The 19425-nt window shown below is 51.4% G+C and overlaps 1 protein-coding gene across 4 annotated transcripts in view; it reads right to left on the reverse strand.

The window, feature by feature from the left end:
• The window catches only part of GRAMD1B (GRAM domain containing 1B), a 171999-nt gene that overhangs the window by 37583 nt on the left and 114991 nt on the right, over positions 1–19425 (reverse strand). For 2 of the 4 annotated variants that reach the window (XM_065883061.1, XM_065883062.1), the window contains exon 4: positions 4421–4631. In XM_065883061.1, coding sequence (XP_065739133.1) covers positions 4421–4631 — 211 coding nt within the window. Of the gene's footprint in view, positions 1–3518; positions 3540–4420; positions 4632–19425 lie in introns of those variants that run through there. The other 2 variants (XM_065883063.1, XM_065883064.1) reach the window with 2 other exon arrangements.

Below are 19425 nucleotides of genomic sequence, written 5' to 3' on the forward strand. Positions count from 1 at the left end.
GACTTCTGTCCCTCAGCCTGAGACTCTGCCCCGATCCAGCGCTCTGTGGGCAGCTTGTTACCCATCACCACTGAGGGTGTCCAGCCCTCCGGCCAAATCCACGGCAGCCCCTGGGAACAGCCATGTGGGTGTGAGTCTCCCTGAACTCAGTTTGATCTCCGTGGCTCCGCTTTCCAGGACTGAGTCCTGGAGGAGCTGCTGGACCGGAAGGGCCCAGCTCACGGGGCAGGGAGGCCAGGGAGCGGTGGCCCCGGAGGGTGAGAGGGGTGTCCAGTGGCACTCGTGAAGTCTCTGTCCTGGTGGGTTCTCGAAAATGTCCTCCTGTGCAGAGAGGGCCAGAGGCAAGGGAAGAACAGAACGAGGGAGTGGGGCGAGGGCTTTCTGACAGGTGATAAGTGGATTTGGGCAAAGCGGGAGGATGGAGTCAGGAAAACCGCCCAAAGGCAGAGCTGCTGGGACAGGGCTGAGCTGAGCAGGTTTCTAAACTCCTCGCCGAGGTCTGAGGAGCAAGCACCTATGGGACTCCAAGGCCCCTGGAAACAGACAAGTTCCTTACACATCCCCCCCAGTGCAAAGGCCCGGGACTCTGGAAGATGGGGTGTGCGCAGAGGAGGGACGGAGGAGCGCTAGTTAGAGGAGTTGGGGGGAAAGAACAATTTCTTACTTTGATCAGGTTAAGTCTGTCATACTGGAAAGGAAACCACAAAAATTAGGATTGAACAACAGGGAGAGAGTCAAAGGGGAAAAGGCGTGCCAGAGCCACAGAGCCCACGACACCGTACACCCAGCGCGGGGAGGCACAACGCGGGGGCCAAGCAAGGACCTGCCTGGGCTCCCGGCACCGGCACCGGCACCGCAGCGCCCGGTTCCAGAGCTGGCAGAGCAAACGGCTGCGGGCTCCCCCTGGCGGCCACAAGCCAGCACTACAGAGCGGAAGCTGGGCGGTGGCACAAACTAAGGGGTCCTGGAATAGACCTGGGCCTTGACGTCTAGCCCAGGGCTCTCGGCAGGGCTGGCCGGGGCAGGGCCCGCCTCAGCAGGACAGCTGCAGAGTCACAGGAGCGGGGCCTCACCAGCTACCTCGTCCAACCCCAGTGTACTAACACACGAGGAAATGGGGGCGCAAGAGAAGGGCAGGCAGACACTGTGAGCGAGGCCTGGCTTCAGGGAGAAGTGGCGGCACTCTCCAGCCGGCCTGAAAAATATGAGGTCACCTCCTCTAGCGCACAGGATGCAGGGAGCAAGGTGGCCTGGCTGTGAGAACAGTGGCAGTAGCTCTGGCCACCAGACCCCTTGCTGTGGTTGCATTCGGTCAACCTGAGAAAAGGCTCCACCGGGGGAGGGGTATCCCCACCACAAGACTCCCCTCCCTCTGCTCACCTTACCCCTGCAGCTCTCCCTCGCTCCCTGCTCCGGGCCCTGACCGCGCAGTGCCTAATTCCTACACTGGTCCTCGTGTGTCTTCTCTGTCCCGCACGCACACTTCCCATACCAACCACGGCTGCCCCCACGTCCGCCTGGGGTGGCAGGCCGCCCTCCCCGCCACAAGTCAGTCCTTGTTAACTGCTGTGCTGTCAGTCGGTGACGATGGTCACGGCTGGGGAGAGGATGGGACCTCAGTCTGTGGCTGATGGGTTCAGGCACCGCCTCACCCAAGCTCTTCGTGGGGAAAGAAAACCTGGACCCCACCAGTCACCTCCCTCTTCAGCTCCTTAGCAAAGGCGCTGAGGTGCACTCTGGGCTCACGCTCAGCTCTTGGTCTCTTCCTGATGCCTCGTTCTGCCCCTCCACAATCCCACTGGGAGTTCCAGCCTGGTTCCGTGCACCCGCTCCCCGCCTCCGACGTGAGCTCTCCCGCCTCCGACTTCATCGAGCATCCCAACTGCTCATGTGGTTCTGAAGGTCAGGTTAGGTTTGTGGATAATCTGGACACAAATAATCGGGATAATCTGTGTTTCTTATCTCCCTTCCCAGACTAGACGCTGCCTGGGGCTGGGAACCTGGTCTTCATACTCCTTTCTTAAGGAAGACCTACCATTTAGGGTTTTTTAAAAATCCTCACCATTGGCTACTCCCCTCAACCCATCACCTGACCAAAAGAGGCGCTCCGTTAAGTGCTGACTTCCGTGCTGTAGACCATAGATAAGTATTGCTCTGCTCACTGAGGGCCTTGCTAGGCACAGGGGTAAGAGGGTGAGGAAGCTTAGAGCTTAACCTTAGGATGGAAAAGTGCGTAAACACTGTGGGCAGAGGCAGAGACATGGAATAACCGGATGCCCTGTCCCGCCGCATCTGCCCTCTCCCCAGCCAGAGGCGTGAGGGGCTCAGGAGGGGCTGACGGAGGTCATGTCCAAACCCCGTCCCCAAAAGGCCTGCACCTGCCGAGCCCCCCGAACCCACAGGGGACTCCTGGGGGGCTCCTCGGGGCAGGCAGAGCTCCTCCTTCCCTGCCCACAGCCAGCAGCTGGTGGTTTAAAATCCTCAGAGCTGAGTTTTTAGCCTGAAGGTCACAGACTGTAGTAGGATTAGCCCTGTAGCCACTCGCTCATCCCTCAGTAACCAGAACAGCTGTTGAACCCTGCTCCTCCCCAAAACCCTTACAGAGGCTTGAGACTATGATTAAGTCACCCCCCAGCTCTCTCTTCTTCAGGTTGTAGCCACCCCCTTCCCCCGTGGGTATCATTTCCTGAGCCCCGCTACCGTTGTAAAACACCTATTATTCACCCTCCATTCCTTCCAAGTTCTCCTCAGGCCTCTGAAATCCTGAGGTCCTGGGCAGACTCTGGCACGGGCTCCCTGACCTGGTTGCATCTGTGCAGGGCCTGAGCAGGGACAACTCTCAGCGTCCACGACCTCCCGGGGCTGGTGCCACGCCCTGTGAGAGAAGACTTCTCCTCTGATCACCAGCCAGGATCCTAAGAACACCACGAGCCCCAGGCTGGATGGTGGGTGGAAGCATTAAGGGGCGCTCAGGCTGAGCAGCTCTCAGCGGGCAAGCGGAGGGAAGGAGCGGGCCAGGGCGAGCTCCTGGGGTCGCTCTACTGCACCAGGGAACTCGTGTAAGGGAATTCGTGACCCTCAATCAGCTCGCCTGGGGAATCAGAAATCGCCCACCAGAGCAGGTACAAGAGGGTATCAGGACCTGCAGCCCCACCAGATCACGGCGGGGGGGGGGGGGCTCCCTTCCCCAAAGGAATGAAACTAAGCCCTAGCAGGACTCTGCTTCTAGATGGCACCAGGAAAGTAGGGAACAGACGCCCAGCCGAGGCAGTGTTTGGGGCGCAGGCAGAGACACGGGGGTGGGGGGCGGGTCTGGTCTCCGACTCCGGGTGCAGTGGGAATGGTCCGCTCAGTGACCTCAGCCAGCCTGCCAGGGGCAGTGGGGCCGGCCCTTCTGGGAAAGGGGCCAAGCGAGACGCATGGGCCAAGATGGGCGAGGGAAGAGGGAGGGGTGCGGAGCACTACAGACAATCCAACACCGGAGGGGAGACCAAAGACAGAGACAAAAGATGGCTTACTTTTGAGAGGCGCTTGTGAGACTAAGACCATGCATGCAAAGAAGGTATTTGGGAGATGGGGGCGGGGGGGGGGGGAGAAGAGGAAGAACAAGAAATCAAACGACAAATTCAGGTGGGAAGCCGGCTCCCGAGCCTCCCGGGGTCCCCTCCCCTTCCCAGGCCCTGTGAGTCCAGCAGGTAAGAGAAGCTTTTAAAGGAGCATCTAGGCAAAGACATCTCCTGCTTCCCAAAGGACTAAGGGGGTGGGGGAGAAGAAAGTCTCTGGGAACCATAAGTAGCCAGGTACCCAGGGCTTATTTTATGCCCCTCCTTAGGCAAAGGCCCGGGGCTCAGGTGGCAACTCTGACACACTTGGGAGGGATGGAGAGCCCTGTCACCGTCCTCTCGGCCAGATGAGTACCAAGTAGGTCATTACCAAAGGTCAGGCAGGGTGATGGCCAGGGCGGAGGTTAAAACGGCATTCCGCAACCTTCTCTGAGGACTCCCTTCCTGGCACTACAGTTGTCCCAAATAATTTTCCCTTCCACCCCAAATTTGGAAAAGGTAGCAGGGCTAAACAGATGACCCCTCCTGACCCCCAGAGCACCTCTCCTCCAAGTCTCAAGGCCCGTGAGGCTCCCTAGCCCCTAAAGAGAGATAACGGTCATCGCGGAGTCATTTTTCCAGCTCCCGGGGCCCTCTCGGAGTACTTAGCTGAGACGGTAAAATTTAACTAGGGTCTCTCTCCCCTGACGGCCCCGCCTCACCTCACTGAATCAAGGCTATCTCTGGGACACTAGGGGCTGGCCAATCACGTCAGGTCCCTGGGTGACGGGGTTCTCTGCCTCACTCTCCCCCCAGTGCCAGCTTCCCTGCAGCCAGCCAATGGGCAAGGACGGAGTCCCCGGCGGGGTCTGGCTCACCTTGGAGTTCTTGCCACCGCTGCGGCCGGACTGCGAGGGGCAGCTGCGCTGCAGGCCCTGCTCCGGCGTGGACGGGGACTTGTCCGAGGAGTGGTCTGAGCCCTTCTCCACCATGCTGTCTCCGTCCGCCTGCTGAGGGGGTGGCGAGCGGGACCGCTTCCGGAGGATGGGGGAGCAGGCCGGCGTGCTGCGGTTGGAGTTACTGGCAGTGCTGCAGGGGCAGACAGAGAGAGGGGGCGGGGTGGAGAGACAAGCAGTCGGTGACTGAAGGCCGAAGACGGGTCCCAACGAGCCAGCTCAGGGAGCCAGGGTTCGGGGCTGGGGAGAAATAGGGAGCAAAGGGCCCAGCTATGACTTGCTGCACCATAATACTGCTGCTGGCCAGGAGGGGGCGGTGGTGTCCACGTGAAATGGAAATAGCAAGAGGAAGGGGTAAGCAGGGCAATCAGACATGGAGAGATTCTTTCACCCAGCCATCCATCCGACCATCTGTCTGTCCATCCACCATCCATCAGATACTGTCAGGACACCCCCGCCCCTCCCCCATTACATGCCAAGAACTGTCTAGGGAACACGGAATTTAAGATCTGAAAGGCTCATCAGAGGTGAGATCAGTACTATCATCTCATTTTATCCATGCTGCAAAATCCAGCTTCTACATTTGGTTTTGGAGATACCTGCCCATAGAAATAACAAAAATGATCCCACTTTCCAAAGCATTCACAACATATTATTTCACTGGGTCCTTCCATCATTCCACCAAGGTAGTAATGACAAGTGCCATAATTCCTATCTTTAAAATGAAGACCAGTGCATGGCAAAGAGAATCAAGTGTCCTCTGCTCACAGAGGGCTTAGAATTCACTTGCAAAAGGTACCTTGTACATCTCACCGTACCAAATCCCCTCACGTCAAGGCTTATAAAACTGTGTAAATATTTAGCTTGTGTTCTTAATGGACTAGAGGAGATGAAGAAAGGAAGAGGAGAGGAAAATTAAGTGCAGTTAAGTTCTAACAGGTGTTTGCTTTGCTCTGAGAGAATGGAGGAAGGAAAGAGACGGGGGAAGGAAAGGTTATGGAGGAAAGAGACGGGAAACGGGAAGGAAAGCCCACGTGAGACTGGAAAGCCAAAGCAGCACGAGGGGAGGGGGTGAAAAGCCCAAGGCCTGGCACAGGGCAGTCAGGGCAGGCTCGGGGCTCTGGGCACAGCCGGATGGATGCGAGGCTGTCAGGGCCCCAGGAAGCACCCTGGGAAGCTGCATCCCCACCTTCCCTCAGCCAGTGGAGTGCAGGGCGGGGAACACTGCCATTTGCATGAAGATCCAGCTGCAACCTCAGATGTCCCACTGGACCCATCTGCAATGAAAACCATGCCCCTTTCAGCAGAACCTTCCACCTGGGGATCCCTGGCAGAGAGAAAAGGAAGGAAGCCCAAAGGCCCAAACCAGCAAGTGCGGGAGGAGGGCAGCAGTGGAGCGAGGGCAGGGCTCTGACTTTTGGAAGGAAACGGATGGAGAGAAGAAACAAAAGGAGACCAGAGTAAAGGAAGCCAAATGTGACCAGAGGGCGTATGGGGACACTAAGGCCGAATGTTTTGCTTTATCCCCAAACAGAATTTGAATTTGGAAACTCGGTTATAATACCAACAACAACTGTGATTTAGAAAGCGGCTCTTCAAGTTCTCACCCCACCGCCAACATCCTCATCCTCTCCGACTTCTGAACTCATCCACTACCATCTCCAGCCAAACCCCGGACAAAGGAAATTACGTTCTTCTCCCTCGGTTGGAAGAGCTGGGCCCCGTCCGGGGGTGGGGGCTGGGGGCTGGGGGCCTCGGGACGTCCGAGGAGCAGAACCAGGCGCTCGCCTCTCTGGGGGCAGCCCCGCCCCGTCTCTCAGGCCAATCGCAACCCACGGCCAAACCCTCCAGGGCTGAAACCGTCTCCTGGCACTGTTTCACTGGAAGAACAGCCAGGACCTCTGCGCCTCACCTCAACTAGTTTGCTCAGAGAAGCGAGAGCAAGGGTGTGGATGACACCAAGTGCACGCCTGTCTCGGACACGCGAACGCACAGCTGGGCTCCTGTCTTTTCCGGAGATAAGGGACATCCTCACATGGTGATTCCAGACCCAGGAATAGAAAGGAGCTCCCTTTCTCCTTCCTCAAACTCTGAATCCCTGAGAAAACTGCCTGTTGAGGAAAGATTCGAGCAAAGGGTAGGCAAAAAATCCCAACCGGGAGGAAACTCACCCCAACTACCCCAAACCGCATGAATCTCCGGCGCTCGTGGTCGACGTGTCTAGGAGATGTTCTCCTCGCCTAGTGACCCCACATCAGCTGACCCTCCATGTGCCACCCGACAGGTACCAAAAACTCTGCTTTCAACACTTCAGTCAACAGACAACTTATACCATCACGTGCCATTTTCCTCTCTGTGCTTATAAGGCTGTAGATTTGTGTTGCTCTTGAAAATCTCTCCCCTTCTCCCTGATGACGCACACCTCTCTCTTCTATTCCTCTTGCTGTCTCAGTAGCTGGCTCCTCCCTTGTACCTCCACCTGAAATTTAGTCCTTCCCCAAAGGTGGGCCCTTCACCACCTGAGCCATTTCCTGTTTTCCATGACTTCAACTATGCCTGGAAGCAGAGGACTCCTCTACCTGCTTCTGGTCCTGTTAGCTTCAGCCCAGCAACCTGTTGCCACCGTGACATTTCCTCCAAACATGTCTCACAAGCACCTCAGATGCTCCAAACTGAGTTTGCCGTCTTTCCTCCCAAGCCGCCTCCCACTACTGCCCAATCTCCATGGCATCCTCATTTCCTAGTCTCTCAAGCTGCAAGCCCATCTCTTGCATCTCACCCCACAAAAAGTGAGCCACTGAATCCCATCAATTCCATTTCCCTAAAGCTCCCATAACCCATCCTTCCCTTCCACCCCCAGGGCTCGAGTTCAAGCTCTCAACGCCTCCGGCCTAGACTTTTCTAATAACCTTCTAAGTAGTTTTCTCCTCTCCTTTCCTCTTTGTGCCCATTCACACCTTTGTCCTTGAATCTTTCTAAATAAAAGCCTGATACTATCTTTCTGCCCCCTACTAGCGTTCCTATTAAAGTCCAAAATCCTCAGAATAGAATTCAAAGCTCTCTACTGAAAATAATTTGACGCTTCCCTAGATCTCAATACTTTCTCCTTGTACTCGCTCATAGGGTGCCCATCTTCTCGTCCTACTTATCTTCCCCTGGTTTTCTTAATACACATTCTTCTTCCCCTGCCCCCTACCTCCCCAACGGCTCACCACTTGTGCGTGAAGCGCTCTCTCCCTTCGTATGTACCCAGTGGAGTCCTGTTCATCCTTTAAGACCCATTTCAAACCCCACCTTCTCCAAAAAGCTTCTGTAAATCTCCACCACTGAACTGACCAAAGCATTTAACACTTTGGTGTTTAACACTTCACTGGTGTTAAAGTGAAGGCCTTCACGCTCCTGGGCGCACACCTCTGAGCCTCCTCCCTGCTCGACGGGACGCTCTGTAAGTAGTATGAGCTCAGCTAACGCCTGAAGCGAGTCTCATTCTAGTGCACACCCACGGCTTTAACAACCCCCAGGATCACGACAGCTCCCAAATCTGCACCTCCAACCTGCTAATATTAATACAAATAGCTAAAAGTTTAGCCGTGCTTATGAATTCCTGGCACAGTGGCAAGCATTTATTAAGGCATTCCCTCATTTAATCTTCCCAACCAACCTGTGAAGTATTAATGGATATTACCAGTCCTGTTTTTCAGGTGCTAAACTGAACGACTGACAGATTAAGTAGTTTGCCCAGAGTCACACACATGGGTAAGTGGCTGGAGAGGCCTAATCAAACGTAGGCCTATCTGATTATAGAGCTTGTTCCCAGAACCAAGCGCTCAGTAATGTCTGTTTGCTGGGTGACGAGACAGGAGGATAGAGGAACAGGATTGATGGGGAGTTGAACGGATGGAAAGAAAGAAGGAATCAACTTTCGGCCTCTAGCCTTCAATCCATTCTCTATTTCACTGTCAAAATGAACTTCCCACAAAAAGTAAATGGGTCATTTTTGGCCGTCCTCTGCCCCTGGTTAAAGCTCTCTATGCTTTTCTATCTCCCTGGAATAAAATCTGAACTCCAAACTGTGATACAGAAGTTCCCCAACTGTCAACTCCAAGCTGCCTTTGAAAGCTCCGGCTTGGCTACTTCTCCCAGGACACACTCGGCCTCCGCCATCAATCAAGGCCTATTCACGGATCCCCTGCCACGCTCCGTCCCTCTTGCACGTTTTATCAGTCTTTCCCACCCAACACTTACACTCAAGACTAAGCCAAAGTATTGCCCTCATGCCCCACCCCATGCTCCACCTCCCCTCTGATCCTTCGCTAAAGAAGAAGAAATGTTAGGAGCTACTACAGTCCTAACTCGGCAAAATCACAGCTAGACTCGTTCGATTCCTAAAACTCTTACTTTTACTAAGCTTTTTTATTTATTATTTTTCCCTTTGGCCACGCTGTGCGGCTTGTGAGATCTTAGTTCCCCGACCAGGGATGGAACCCGGCCCTCAGCAGTAAAATTGCCGGGTACTAACCACTGGACCGCCAGGGAATTTCCCCCTAAAACTCTTTTAAAAGGCACTCCATCATCCTACAGATTCGGATGTCCTGCTGAGCAAATAAAACCAATTCTTATGAATCTCATAACCTGTAACACTGTTTTTTCAACAAACTCTACAATGTGTGCCATTAATCTGATCCTGCCACCCTTATTAACAATAGCATTACATTATATTTCAAAATCCTTGGATTTTAAAGCTAAAAATGACCTTAGGTTTGCGGCAGAAAGACAAGAAGACACGGATTTTGGAAGGGCTATTGGAGTAAGACCCCCCCCCCTTCAGATTTCAGAATTAACATAGCCAACTCTTAACTTCACATATAAGAAACCTGAGAAACAGAGGTTAAAGGTTAAGTGCCTGGCCAAGGGGATAGGACTGCACATCTGGATCTTCTGTTCCACAAACACTTACTGAGCACCTGGCATAATACCAGGCGTTCAAGTTCATACTGATGAGTCAAAAGGATCCTTGTGCTTGGGACGTTATCATCCGGAAGAGCCAGACACGTATTCTTCTCATCTTAATATAAGCAACAAGTGGTGTGACAGGAGAGAGGAAAGGAATCTCAGCCAGAGGTCAAGAAAGGCTTCCTTGAAGATACGGCCCTTGAGACTTAACCTGGGTCCTGAAAAATGTATCAGAGTGAGCCAGGTGAAGGGCGTGGTAGTAGGATGGAAGAGACTGTTCCTGAAAGAAAAAAAAGACAACCCACAAAAGCCAAAACAACAGCAGGAACAAACGTATGAAGGCCTAAGATAGCATGGAGTACACAGAGCAGCACAAGGAACTGTGTGTTTTTGAAGCATAACATACTTGAGTGACTGCTTAAGAGATTCTTGTCCTCATCAACTCTCCCCAGTAACAGGTCAGCTGAAACTCCCCCAACCACCGTCAACCCACTGCAGGGGGCCCAGAGGTCATTCACTCACTTCCCGTCTCTCCTATTTTATTACTTTTTTTTTTTTTGATACGGACCATTTTTTTTATTTTATAAATTTGTTTTTGGCTGCGTTGGCTCTTCATTGCTGTGCGCGGGCTTTCTCTAGTTGCGGCGAGCGGGGGCTACTCTTCACTGTGGTGCGCGGGCTTCTCATTGCAGTGGCTTCTCTTGTTGCAGAGCATGGGCTCTAGGCGCGGGCTTCAGTAGTTGTGGCACGCGGGCTCAGTAGTTGTGTCTCGCGGGCTCTAGAGCACAGGCTCAGTAGTTGTGGCGCACGGGCTTAGTTGCTCTGCGGCATGTGGGATCTTCCCGGACCAGGGCTAGAACCTGTGTCCCCTGCATCGGCAGGCAGATTCTTAACCACTGCGCCACCAGGGAAGTCCGATACGGACCATTTTTAAAGTCTTTATTGAATTTGTTACAATGTTACTTCTGTTTTATGTTTTTTGGTTTTTTTGGCCACGAGGCATGTAGGATCTTAGCTTCCTGACCAGGGATCAAACCCGCACCCCCTGCAGTGGAAAGCGAAGTCTTAACCACTGGACCGCCAGGGAAGTCCACCATCTCTCCTATCTTAAAACCTCCATTAAAGACTATGTCACTCCTCCCCTGGTTACTTAACTAACAAACAGTGCTTCCTTAAGTCTGACCACAGTACCTCATGCTACAGTTTGATCCTGCTTCCCATAGTTAGGTCTGGCTGAAGTCCCTGAGAAACAGGGGCACATGGAAAAAGGACCAAGGCTCTTGGGCTTTCTGTGGCGACCCTCCTGGCCGCATCTCCCACCCCCACTCGAGACGTGGGAGCCACGGCCCCGGTCTGCTTGGCCTTCTGTTCCCATCCTTCTGACTGTGTAGTCCTGCAAGCTCCCTGATCAGCTACCCACACACAGTTTCAGACCCCCGAGCAGAGCTGGGTAGTCAGCTGGTGTCCCAGTGCTCTTCATTTTTTTTTTAAAATAAATTTTATTTATTTATTTATTTTTGGTTCTGTGTCCGGTCTTTGTTGCTGCGCGCAGGCATTCTCTAGTTGTGGCGAGCGGGGGCTACTTTTCGTTGCCGTGCACAGGCTTCTCATTGCGGTGGCTTCTCTTGCTGTGGAGCACGGGCTCTAGGCGCATGGGCTTCAGTAGTTGTGGCACACGGGGCTCAGTAGTTGTGGCTCGCGGGCTCTAGGTACGCGGACTCAGTAGCTGTGGCTTGCGGCCTTAGTTGCTCCGTGGCATGTGGACACGAACCTGTGTCCCCTGCATTGGCAGGCGGATTCTTAACCACTGCGCCACCAGGGAAGCCCCCCCAGTGCTCCTCATTTAAGTTAACTTGTTTGCTTGCAGCAAAGTTAACTGTTTCTGCCCCAGGGATTGCAAGATATGTACCTGTCGCCCCACCCCCAGAGGCTCCTTTCTGGCTCTCAGGCCACTGTGGGTTCCGGCCCTGGCTCATTCCAAACCAGACCCCCTCCTTCCCATCCCTGGACACTTCATGTCCACTCTGTGGTTCGCCCTGAGCCCAGCTCTGCCATGACCTGGATGATCAAACGTACGGCTGTCACAACGTCAGTGCCCCATGCTGGTAATTTTTTAAAGACTGCCTAATACGTTCCAGCGCACCCCACCCCAATAGAAAGAGCATTTAATTAGAAATGTAGAAAGCCAGTTTCAAATGAAACGTTTGTTTGCTGAAGGCCTGCTTGCAGGGTCGGGATTAATTGCTAGTGTGCGATGTGAGCAGGCTCAGCGTTGAGTCCCAGCTTTGCCACTTGCTGTGTGACCCCGGCCCCTAAGCCTTATTTTTCTCATCAGACAAATGAGAGGTAATAATACCTACCTCAGAGGATTGTTGTGTTAAGTGAAATAACGTAAGTGAAATCTTCAGTGCGGTGCCCGATACATAATGAATGATCAATAACTGTTTCTGAGCTGCTCTTATTAAGAAGGTTTTTGTTCCTCTCTGTAGGAAGTGGAATAATTATCCTTGCCCTTCTTCCTCAGAGGGTTATATGGACATGCTTTGAACGCTCCCAAACGTTACTTCCCATAGGAGGGACCAAATCTACATGGGGTGCTCTCTTGAAGTGCAAAATCCCAGCCCCACCCCCACTCAATAAATGACAGTCTCCAGGGGATGGGCTTGTGAATCCGCACCATAGCTCATTCTGATGCACCCCAAAATTTAAGAACCAGTGTTCCCAAGGACTAAACCGTATAAGGATCAAGGGATCAGTGACCGTATCTGCCCCAGATGACAGAAACCTGCTTGTAACTCTCTTGAGTGCATCAGCTATTCAGTGTCCACCGGGTGGGTGGACTCGCTGTAACAGAAAGTCAGTTGAGCTTGTCAGAGGAAGTGCCAACGGAAGAGACCCCAGGGTTGCTGGGGAGTGGGCTTGAAGGCGTGGTTCTCAATGTAATACTACGACTCAGCACACCTTCTTTTGGTGCAGGAGCCTGACAATTATCATTAGATCCCACGCCCACAGCCATATTACAAACACCGCTCCCCTCCCTGCCTTTAGTAGCATCTAGTTGAAGCGGATTCCGATATCAAGCGCTTCCTACTTCCTAACAGCTGACTATTCTGTTATCTAGCTATGCCCGCCCCCATCCCCATGCCAATTCTGAAGTTTCATCAGTAATCCTCCTCAGCTCTTTATAATAGCACTGCAAATATCCATGCAAATTAGCCAGCTCCACTTTGAATTTTCCCATAGCACATGTTCCAGTGTCTGAGATAGGATGGCCATAGGTGTATTTGCATAATAGTTGCATGAAATTTACATGCTTCCTGCAAATGCCTCCATTAGATCTGTCCACCTAAACTGGTTCCAAATTCAGAGTTGACGAGGATTCCCTGAAGATGGTTGTTTTTCAATCCCTTTCTGTATTCCTGCTTGTCACTTAGTGTCTCTGTACCCATAAATCCACAGCACGGTAGATGGGAAGGGCAGACCCAACCAGAACTTTGCAGAGGTGGAAAAATAGCCCAGATCACAAATCCCAGCTGGGCCCCGAATTCCTCTTGGGCCCTCCTCCTTGGAGAACAAAATACCAAGTCATCTAGAAAAAAATTTTCCCAGGCCTGCTTCAGTTCTTGTTATGATGTCCCGGAGCTCCAGGTTTTGGCCCCCTTTACCCATGAAAATAAAACCAGAGTCTCAGGTCCCCAAGGGATGATTGTTGCAGAGAAAGAGTCAGAGTCCTCTTACTGTTATGGATGGAAGCACAGGCCCAGGGAGATGATGTGACTGTCCACCAAGGGGTTAACAGGCAGCTGGACAGAGTGCTCAGCAGTGTTAAGTCTCAGTAGCTTTTTCCCCCATGCTTTTTAGGATACTGGATGGGGTGGGGTTTTGAAAGGATGGAAAAATGTACTATTGTTCCTCCTAAGAGGAGCTCCTGGTGACCATGTATAGAACTCACTCTTTGAGAGCCTATCACTTAGAATCTAAACCTGGCAACAACTTTGCCATTGGGTCCAATTCCTTCTCTTAGGGAGAAAAAGCCAACTGTGCTTTTTGTGTCAAACTGTGATTACCTGGTTGAAGAAAGGGGCCAGACAGCTTCTGAAGAGATGCCTTTTTGTTGTTGCTGGGGTTTTTTGTTGGTTTGTGTATGGCATAGAGGTTCTCTTCCCAACTTATGCTAAAGCAGGTCTCTCTCAGCCTGGTCCCAGCATGCCACACTTTGGCCTGGATGTAGCATCGGGTTGCATTTCAGCCAAGGGCAGGGAAGGAGAGGAATCCTGGGATAGCGCCTTTCTTTCCTAACACAGTCCACACAGTGCAGCTGCTGAGCCTGACACTGAGCGGGCCCCCCTCCACTGCTGAAAGGCAAGATTTAGACAGAGATGAACACCTCGCTCCCTCTCTTCTGCTCTGAGCGGGCCCCCCTCCACTGCTGAAAGGCAAGATTTAGACAGAGATGAACACCTCGCTTGCTCTCTTCTGTTCTAGTCACTTGCTGAAATGCCCCAGGGGCTTTCCAAGTTGGGCCTTTGGGTGAAATATACACTGTTCAGGGAAAGGCTCTGTCTGAAATTTGGAACCAAGAAGGTGGAACTAGACCGTTGCCAGGTCAGACCACGGGCAGAGACACCTTACAAATGGAAGCCTGACAATTCTCCAGACTCACTATCTGGCCACTGGTCATCCAAACATTGGTTCACAGGGTCCACGTGGCCCAGGCCTCACCCTCTCTCTGCACTGTGTCCCTCATTGGTCTCCATCTCTGTAGATAATTCAGGGCACTTCTTATGGCCAGTAAGTTCCACGGACCCATTCTTCCTTCCCTATCTTGTTCAAGTACCTATGGAAAGCTAATTTTTTCAAATCTTACAAAGAGAATGAAAGGTGGCAGAGCCCATCCAAAACATCTGCAGCCAGCTTCTAGGTACACCTTCTAGGTACATTCTAGATACATTCTCATTAGGGAGCTACTCACATACTAGATACATTCTAGATACATTCTCATTAGGGAGCTACTCACATACTAGATACATTCTAGATACATTCTCATTAGGGAGCTACTCACATACTAGATACATTCTAGATACATTCTCATTAGGGAGCTACTTACATACTAGATACACTCTAGATACATTCTCATTAGGGAGCTACTTACATACTAGATACATTCTAGATACATTCTCATTAGGGAGCTACTTAAGCCCAGAAGGAATTACTTGTGGGGAAAGTCTTAGCAGTGACTTCAGTTGATGAACTTATTCATGAAAGGGCAAGGTACATGCAAAGCGTTTGGCCAAGGAGAAAGGCAGAAGAACATCAGTTACCCTACTACTGGTGTTCTTGGTCCAGAGAGGTGATGGGTGAAGACAGGGCTGGAGAACGGGCAAAGGTTGTCTGCCTTTCCAACACAAGCCAAGGAGAGATCGCTCATCACAATGGCTGCAGCCTCCATCCACCCTACTCCCCCACTCCCTGGCTTTCCTACAGCTTCTGTTCAGCCCAGAGTTTGGAATTCAATCCAGGAACAGGCATGACAAACACTATTTTTCATTTCCATGGAGACCAGGGCCCGCAATAGAACCAAGACTCCATGCCTGAAATGCCGAAACAGCCTGACCCACTTTTCCTCCTTCCTACAAAAACAAAATAAGTTTGTTTGGGTCCTGCCAGAGCTGAGGGAGAAGCCAGAGCTCCAGTTATCTCTATGGACATTTCGAAGAGGAACAATTGATGATAACCTTTGAAAACTCTGATGACGCTACAGAACCAGTGTCAGAAGTCAGAGGCAGACATGAATTGTTTTGCACAAAGGGTTCACAGGCCGCACCCAATCCATCCTGTGTCCTTGTCCTAACCTTCTGGAGGGATGGACTTAATGACTAGCAATCCAACTCCTGGGATCCAAACTCAGGGATCTGTTTCCTCAACTTTCTCTTGTACCACTTCCTCCCTCACTCTATTCTGGCCTCCTTGGACCTTTCTGTTCCTCCAACACACCAAGTTCACCCCTGCCACAGAACTCTCACTCTAGAGTTTTGAATTTTGATTCCTTTTCAACTTTTAGATCCAAGTTCAAATGTCACCTCCACCAAGCAGCCTGTCTCGAAGGGCCACTGCATCTAACGCAGCCTCCCTGTCTCCAGGCCCTCACTATCACGTCGTGCCATTTCCCACCTTCACGGCACTTATCCGGAGCTGAAGTAGTCTTATTTTTTGTGGTTGAGTTGCTGACGCTAGATTGAACACTCCATGCGGGCCGGGGCCTTGTCTACTGTGTGGTTCCCCAGTGCCTCTAGCTCAACGCCTGGGGATCTCAGATATGTATTGCACAAGTAAAGGAGTGCACTCATTTTAAAGCCACTGTTCAGCCACTCTGTTAGATATTGCTTTCTGAAGCCTGCCCCAAATCTGCCTTCTTATAGCAGCCCCATGGTGCTTGTTCTGACTTCTGTACCCGTGAAAACTAAAATGTGACGTCACTTCCAGACTTTGCTGGCCTGATCACTTTGTCTAGACGTAAGTGTACATGTTTGAGTTTAAATACTGAGCTGTTTTGTGCCCTTGAGAAATGTCACTTTATCTTTCTGTATACCTGTGTTCCTTGCCTACTGGATGCTCACAACCTAGCTTACTAGGATGACTGGGACAAGCTAAAAACAAACAAACAAACAAAAAACCCCAACTAATTAGACAGTGCATCCCCAAAGTAAAGGGCTTCCTATTATCTGCTCACGGTGGGAAAAGGGGGGTTAGAAGTAGGAAGTCAGTTTCCAGCTAAGGAACTGCATCCTGTTTCTAAATTCTGTCCTGACCACGAGGCAAAGACAAGGGATGAGAATACAAATTGCTGGTATTCACATCTTCAGCTCGTCCCCACCTCCACAGGGCGAGGAGGATAAAGACTTAACATGAAGCCGAAGGTGCTGAAGTTAAACACAGGAACTTACTGGTGGTGTACGACTTCCTTTCTCTGAGTTTGTTCACAACAGGATAAACACCTAACATTTGGGAAACAGTCCTGCTGGATTCACAGGCAGTGTTGACCGAACTGCTCTCTGACAGTCTGCAGTCTGGAAGGGGACTTAGTGGTCATGTAAAATCTCACCTCCCACTGGACACAGGAATTTCCTCTTTGAGGCCCTGTCAATAGCCACGTCCCCCCACCCCCCCTTCAGGCTTCCTAGGAGAGAGCACCCATTAGGTGACGGCACATGTGTTGGAACAGCTCCAAAGGGACTGAATTTTAAGCGCCATGGTCCTTACTTCTCCACGATTCTCCGTGATCATTCTCCATCCAGCTCTCTCTGAGCTACACAGTTAAGCTGACCTTGTGGATTGGATGTCATTAAACAAGCATCTACTGAACACCTAGTATGTGTCTCCTACTGTGTGATACGTATTCATCCTGAGGGCCCCGCAGGGCAGCGACTGTGTCGTGGTTCTTTGTAGATACGCAAGGATTACACACACAGTCCTAAACATGCCGGGCACACAATAGGGTCTTTATGCTTTTACACTTTTACACTACCAATCTCAGTCACATCTAAGTACAATCTACCCAAAGTATTTCAGAAGCCTCGACACCCAGGAGAACGGGACCCTGTGAACGTGGAAAGGTGCCAAGCTATTCCAGGCAGCCCCTTCCTTGAAGGAGATTTCCAATCCACTGGGGGGCCACAAATCACCAGAACAAGGCAGGGAGGAGCTCAACTGAATAGAACGTCCAGCTTGTTCTAAGTCTGCTCCACAAGGACCCCCTCCCCCATCCCGCGCAAGAGAAATGTTACTCCTAGAACTGAAAGGAACTTGTGCAGGATCCATCCGTCCGTCCATCCATCCATCCATTTAACAAACAGCTGAAGAGAACATGCCCCAGATAATGCTCTAGGCATTAGGGAAACAGGCTCTGCCTCTAAGGAACCCACCGTCTATGAGAGAGACAGACATGTAATTAACCCTGCGGTTAAGACCTACTTGGATTCAGTCCAACAGTTCCCCTCATCACCTTGTCAAGGGAGCTGGGCAGTCCAGACTCGACCCCTTCGCTGTGTATGATCTGGGGGCAAACCCCTCCTCCCTGAGCTTCGGCTTTCGTTATGCAAGAAGAGTGAGCGTGAACATATCTTAAGCCCCCCACAGAGACAGAGACGTGAGAGGGGGTGACAAAGAGCGTATAAAGGACACACCGTGAACTACTGAGAAGAGCGGCTTCTCCGAGACACAGGGACCCAGATCTACATCTGGCAAAGGATCCAGGAACAAGATCCAGGCTGTCTGGGCCCCTAGTTAACTCAGCATCAGCAGCTTTCCCTCTCGTCAGGGCCACGCCATCTCAGGCGCCAGAGCCCGCTGCCGTGCTGTCAGGAGAAAGTTCCCAGCCGGGCAGGCAGGCTAAGGGGTGTGCAGGGTGTATACAGGTGGATGGGGGTAAAGAGAAGCATTGGGTGCACCCTTCCCTCCCATCTCTCCTCCCCAACCTTGCCGTTTGAGCCAAAGGTACGGCTCATCCCCTCCAGAACCTATGGATTCAAACCCAGTTCTGACTCACTTTCTGCCAGAGATCAAACAGAAACAGGCAGAAGAATAACCATTATGTTAAAATCATAGAAATTTTAGAACGAAGAGGTCTGTAAGAGGGGTCGGCCAGTCTGCCCGGTTGCAAACAGATACCTATGTCACCCAAGAGAGGCTGTACGCTCATTTAAAATATATTCAGAGTACAAAATTCCAGGGCTTCCACCTCTGATCCTTCTGACTGGCTTCTGCTACCATCAGCAAGTTCTTTATGATTAAAAAAGAAGGAAAAAAAAACCTGTTAGAATTCCTTTGGGTGGAATGAATCTAATGCCTCCAACCTATTTTTAGAAGTTTAAAATCATTTCTCCTACATCTCCACCTAATCTTTGTTTAGAGTCTACCTCAAGTGACAGAGAGATAATTAAATGATGATGTAACTCACTTCACCTTAGGACAACTCTTCTTATTTTAAGCTCAATCTGTTTCCTGTGGCTTCCCACCAAAGGTCCTATATCTATCTACCCGCTTGGCAGGTGTAGAATAAATCTCACTCCTCTTCCACATGGCGCTTTTGACGTGACTCTCAGGCTCCCTCAGTCTTTTCTTCTCCAGACTTGCTGGTCCCTCTGGCCATCCCTCACACAGCACAACTATGGATCCCTTGGCCACTGGGTTCGCTCTTCTCTGAACGAATTCCAGTTCATCTCAATCCCCCTTAAACTGTGGAGCCCAGAAATGGTTGTAGGACAGAAAAGAAGTGCTCTGATGACCTCAGAATAGAGCAGAACCATCACTCCATGTGCTCTGGAAATCAGAGTGCAAACATAGATTTTTGGAGTCATATTCTGAATCAGAGGAATCTGGAATTAGTCACTCTTCTCTTATGAGTCTCTGGCTACAGCCTCCAGGCTAAGGAGAGTGCGTGCACGTGTAACATATGTATGCATCCCTACGAGGGACACTCCCCGCCCCCCACCATTCCTTCCCCCAACATTCGGAACATTTATATGCATATTTCCAGGCCAGATACAAAACCACAGCCCTTAAGAGATTCTGGAGATGTCATGTCCTTAGCAAATGTTTTCCCGCCTTCTAGTCCAAACATTTGCTCCTTGGACCCTTACTGCCTGACTTACAGAGATGAGGTTTTGCCTGGCTGGCAGAGAGCAATACTGTGAGGTTCTGTCTGAGGCCATTAGGAAAACTGAATCCAGCCCTGTTTCATCTGTCACCGGAATAGAAGGGTGCGTGTGTGCGAACACGTGCACAGTGAAGGCTGCTCACGCCCTTCACACTTTCCTAAGGAGGTCTCAGGTAATTATCAGGCCGCTCAAATCAGGACTAATTCATGGGTCAGCAAACTACGACCCACAGGCCAAATCCGGCCTACCACCCGTTTTTGTGTGACCCACAAACTAAAAATGGTTCTTACATTTTTAAACGGTTGGGGGAAAAAAAAA

This window comes from Phocoena phocoena, chromosome 8 (genome assembly GCF_963924675.1).
Source record: "Phocoena phocoena chromosome 8, mPhoPho1.1, whole genome shotgun sequence".
NCBI classification, from domain to species: domain Eukaryota; kingdom Metazoa; phylum Chordata; class Mammalia; order Artiodactyla; family Phocoenidae; genus Phocoena; species Phocoena phocoena.